Genomic DNA, 5,351 nt, shown 5'->3' with positions numbered 1-5,351 from the left:
CGCAAATATATTTTATAAATTTGACTTTGAGTCTTGTTGCATAAAATAGTTTCATAATATTTTGTCAAAATAGAGACAACTGATACCGTTAAAGAATTGTAATGTTAGTATTGCGGAATTTGAAACCTAAAGAACAAAAATGGCAAATATATTGTTGCTCTCGAAAGAACGTATTTCATGGAAATAATCTATAGATTTGTTGAATATGAAGTAGGACATGTCTATTGCTTGGAGAGAGAGAGAGAGAGAGAGAGAGAGAGAGAGAGAGAGAGAGAACAAGAAGAAACGCATACGCGGGAGGTAGAATATAAGTAACGGCGACACAGTAACATACACAAATTAAAGTCAATATCAGTTTGTTGCTTTATTAGCTAGCTGAAACATAGAAGACTTGTTTATGTCAGTTACAATCTACAAATTGCAGGCACTGTTACAAACGTGCATCTCTTTTGCGATCAAGGCAAAATAGCAGCGACTGGTGGATTCAGCTCAGTCGTTACAACTCGGTATCGGATTTCGTCCATGAAACGCAGTGGGCCTTCGGCTGCAACATCAGTGAGGACGCCATTGATGTGATAATCTGTGCAAACTTCTGTATCTGCGGAAACATATAGAACGTCATTGACATCGTTATTATAGGTGATAAACTAGTCAGGAGAAAACATATATTGTTCGCATACAAGAATACGTATACATGTCGTCAGTCTTCCTAATAAGGCTAGCTGGATCCTAATCACCTTGAATTAGCAAAGTTCATAGTTCAGTTCTCATCGCACGAATTACTTAGATTTGGGCGTCATGATTTGTTTGTTTGTTTGTTTTTATGTTATTAATTTTGATTATCACTTTAAAACACAACACAGACAGATACACAAATCATGAAACACAACACAAACGCAAAACACAAAACATAAATAATCACTACCTTGTCTTTCAAATTTATTACTTTAAGTTACATAAATAAATGAGCTTGTCCCAACTCCAAGTTAAGTAATTATACATTATGAGACAAGAGTTGTTATTCTAATGCAAGGACTATTTCATACTAAGACACGTGCGTACAGTTACCTGAGGTTCGTTTACAAGGTTGCTGATCTCCCTTTGTTACGTCCATAACATCGAAAGTAGACTCGTTGGCATGTGATTCGAAACAGACGGCAAACTTATGATTTTGAGAGTCAGTTGGTGCGAAGAAAAGTCTTAAGGTACCATTTGGATAACTCCATGACACAGATCCCTGGGTGCAGGATGGGTTTACGTTGTATACCTGACCAGATGCAACTCTGAAAAATATACCTACATTCTACTACATATGACTTGGAAATCACTAATGTCTTAAGCTTGATATAAGCATTTGACGAATCACAAATGAAACTATATCCTCTATTTTATATCCAGAATTACATGTTGATGCGTGTAATCACAGGTGCAAATAATTAATAATCATTAATTATTGAATATTTTTCCAAATTTTCCGTAAGTCTAAATTCACTAGAAATTAGTAACTTTACTTGTATCTTTTACCTTGAACATTCTCTTAATTGCTTAGAAAGTATTTTTGTTAAAAGTAGTTAACTGCATTGCATACATTTAGAGTGTGAATAAAACTATGTAAAGCCTGTTATATTACTGGAAATTTCGAACCGCTTACAAATGTTTAGTTGTTGCAGTTCATAGTTAAATGATGACCATGATATCACTAACCAGTTTTGTTTCTTCAAGTTTGTGAATGGCTAATCAGGCTAATTTGTGTTCGAACTATATGTGGCAAACTTGAGAGGAGATGCCGCTTGTGATTGCCTGATGAATGGAGGACGGGTACATTTTCTGAGATTTACGCTGCTCACGCTTCTGTACTGCATCTGAAGTTCTCCTTGATTTCAAAATCTGTAGCTCCAGTACGGATGAGACTGCAACAGGTGGAAAGATCTGCGAGATCTTCACAAGACTCAGGGTCAGTATTGAAGTGTTTCAAGGATAATCGAGGAAATCTTTTAAAGGGTTCCTTTGGACCATCCTGAGGTCACTTTCCTTTCTTCTGTTTGCAGTAGAATATCTTCTTTGGTAGACGATCTTCTGCCACCCTGGTGACGTGGCATACCCATCTCAACTGTGATTTCATAAGAAGAATGTGGATGCTTCAAATTCTTGCTCGTACAAGAACAACAGTTTCTGAAACCCTGTCATGTAACCTTATCCTCATCAGTTTCACCAGGCATCCGATGTGACAATGGCTCAGCGTTTTGGAATGATGTCTCTACACCGTCCAGGTTTCGCAAGTATACAGCAGGGTTGGCAGCAAAGTGGCTTTCTAGACCTTAAGTTTTGTTTTGTATGCCAATATATCTGCGCTTCCACACATTTGCAAGTAGTCTGCCAAAGGCAACACTTGCTTTTGCAATTGGCATTGAATTCATCATCGATTTGGACTGCAAGTGACAGGTTACTGCTGAGATAGGTGAACTTGTCGACTGCCTCAATCGTTTACTCTGATGGCAGGCAGTACATAAGGCTTTCTTGGTGCAGGTTGGTGCATTACATGTGCTTTCTTGATGCCTTTTGTGCGACCGAAATTTTCATCAGATGTATTACACATAAAATGACACTTCAGTTTCTAATCGTGATAAGTTAGTTGAATAAAAGGCAACGAAAAGATGTAAAAAGTAAAAGCAAAGAAAGAAATATAGAGAAAGCTGCCGTTAACGACAAGGACTTCATTTTGTGACCAAAATTAACTAAAGTAACGGAAAAGCCTCTTTTCAAAACATGGCTAAGGGCTATTGGTAATAAGATAAGGCTTAACAAGTTGGTGTGGTGTGCCATAACCAAATGGAATGTAAATGAAAAGTTATAAACTAACTGAAAATAATGTCATTTTAATGTTCAGGAAAACTTTGCTCGGTGGAAAATGAATTTAAATGAAGTAAAATAGGCAATATGATATTGTAATTTCCGCGCAATAGATCACGCATTGAAATACCGTTGTGATATTGCATTGTAATCATCCTGGTGCAAGAAGACGAAGCAAGACTTAACCAGCGCAACAAATTTCATATATATTGGGCCTTGAATACAATACACGTGGCAAACATGACAATGCTTTTAATGAAGACTGCCAAATTGGTCTTCTTAGAGTCGACTGGGATTCATGTCAGTTACATGCATACTTGTAACCCGATGGCTATCACACTTTCCGTATTGAAGTATATTTGTGATCGGTGCTGATAATAGTTATGAGAATTCCGAAACATTCCTGACATACGTATGATAAAATGACTTCTTTGACTGTCTGCACTTGACCTCGTTTAGTCCCATCATTCACAGTATATAGTTTTCTAAATATTAATCCGCTAAAGTTTTCTATCTTCGAGTATCATCAGTACTTCGTTTTTAATGATAATAACACGTACATGTTCCAGAAATTTTTCTTAAACAAGACTTACATGTATCCATTCATGAGATATATATTGAATTTAATTGAAAGTATGAAAGCTATTCTAGCTTTTGTGTATATCCGCCAGTGTATAAGAATGCACTTCTCGCAAAACAGAAGTGTTTCAAATAAAGAAAAGATAAATATTTTTCAAAATCGTTGTACAGCGTTTTCATTTGCAAGGACATGGGATGTTTTAGAAAGCAATATACAATAAACCGTTTTAATGTAGCTGGTCTTAACATGAATGAGAAAGAATATACCAAAATCTTATATTTTACACATCTTGTCTTGCGCCCAGAATTAGGATACAAAGAAAGTGGTTAGAGATTTAAACTCCAGAACCATTAGTTAATAAAGTATAGAAAACTCAATTACCATTTGTAGTATAAAAATAGTTCAGCATGTATATAAATATATTTCTGCAGAAAACATGAATAGTCTAGACTGTTTATATTGCGGATCGTCATAATATTTGGGACTAAAATTGTATCAAAATTGTTATTACCAAAATACACAGAGAACTGTGTTACTGTCGTCATCATAAAATGGTGCTAATGGCAGATACAGGCCTTCGGATCTGTTTTTAGAAACTACTGTCAGTGTCCACGCTCTAGTGACATTAAATGTTGCACGATTTGGTTTTCACGCTTGAATTTTACGTTACATGTAAATAAAGGGCTGGTTTCTGAGATTCGTAACATGTAAGATGTATAGAAAGTTCCTGTTACTCACCCATATGTCACCTCTTCACAGGGGCTACGGAAGAACCCAGATTTTGCGATCACAAAAAAGAGCGATAGAATAAAGGCGATGCTTGTTACGGCAGCCATAATAGCTTTAAAACACTGCAAGCTAACAAGTAGTACAACCTTGCTGTCAACCTCTTTCCAAACTAAGACCCCTTTACCTTGCCAAGAGTAAGACCATTGTACTTATATGACATGTATCTAAAAATGAAAACTTAAAACAGTCAAACTAATGAAAGTACAAATAACTCAGGTCTCTAATCGTGTTGTTTCTGTGTCGAATGCATGTCAGATTATCATTATCTTGATTGTCTACAAAGGGTTTAAATCTGACACCAAAAAAATCATTTAGGTATTTGGCACACAAACGGTCAATTTTTGTGTAACGCGTCAGCCATTTGTACATTTGTTCCGCATACAATTGTATACGCAAAAGTAGTATGAATACGGAGAAAACTAGATGAATTCGTTCATTTGTTGACTTTTTGTTTTTACAAAATCCGGTAGAGGGTTATAAGAACATTACAGCTTAACGTGGAATCGTACAATCTCTAGGGCAGGACAACTTGGGAGTATTTTGTAAATTATTAAAATTACTGGACCTCTTAGACAATGAAGACAATACGCAAGCGGCACAGCCAGTGTAAATACGGCATGGGCTTTCAATGTTTCTTACAATATGAATAATGGCACAAAATTCATTGTACTAATTGAGAAAGTTTCCAGGGAGTTGATGTAAGTATCCGATCTTTTTAACATGAAAGCAAAAATTTCTGTACCAAGAGTATTGACTGTTTGTTTACAAGTTTGTATGGTATAAGAGTGTGCGGTCAGGGCTAGACGTGTCAAAAAATAACATTTAGGAGAATCAGTATACACAGAGTGGCCGTGATATATATATATATATATATATATATATATATATATATATATATATATATATATATATATATATATATATATATATATATATATATATATATATATAGTTATTATTATTATTATTATTATTATTATTATACATCATGTGCATGGTAGGATAATGCGTTTTTCAAAACACGTACACACATACACACGCACACACACACACAGATATATATATATATATATATATATATATATATATATATATATATATATATATATATATATATATATATATATATATA

General features: G+C 34.8%; 1 protein-coding gene across 1 annotated transcript; it reads right to left on the bottom strand.

Annotated features, from left to right (window-relative positions):
• Positions 1–351: 351 nt before the first annotated feature.
• Positions 352–4,345, bottom strand: LOC149795187 (uncharacterized). Its single transcript, XM_089964919.1, has 3 exons — positions 4,169–4,345; positions 1,069–1,283; positions 352–598 (listed from the first exon to the last, which is right to left on the bottom strand). Exons 1-3 carry the CDS (start codon positions 4,264–4,266, stop codon positions 456–458), a joined length of 456 nt encoding a protein of 151 aa, XP_089821045.1. The 5' UTR covers positions 4,267–4,345; the 3' UTR covers positions 352–455.
• Between the last annotated feature and the right edge of the window lie 1,006 nt (positions 4,346–5,351).

Source organism: Sinohyriopsis cumingii, chromosome 7 (genome assembly GCF_028554795.1).
Source record: "Sinohyriopsis cumingii isolate HCF-2022 chromosome 7, ASM2855479v2, whole genome shotgun sequence".
NCBI classification, from domain to species: domain Eukaryota; kingdom Metazoa; phylum Mollusca; class Bivalvia; order Unionida; family Unionidae; genus Sinohyriopsis; species Sinohyriopsis cumingii.
The sequence above is the reverse complement of the archived record's forward strand: the minus strand, read 5'-3'. Positions and strand labels throughout refer to the sequence as shown.

What these genes read in the sequence shown, in the direction of transcription:
- LOC149795187 (XM_089964919.1), bottom strand. Translation starts at nt 4,266, where the DNA reads ATGGCTGCCGTAACAAGCATCGCCTTTATTCTATCGCTCTTTTTTGTG. An exon ending in TGTGAAGAGGTGACATATGG is followed by an intron (nt 1,284 to 4,168) that starts GTGAGTAACAGG and finishes TATATTTTTCAG; the next exon opens with AGTTGCATCTGGTCAGGTAT. An exon ending in ACCTTGTAAACGAACCTCAG is followed by an intron (nt 599 to 1,068) that starts GTAACTGTACGC and finishes ATGTTTCCGCAG; the next exon opens with ATACAGAAGTTTGCACAGAT.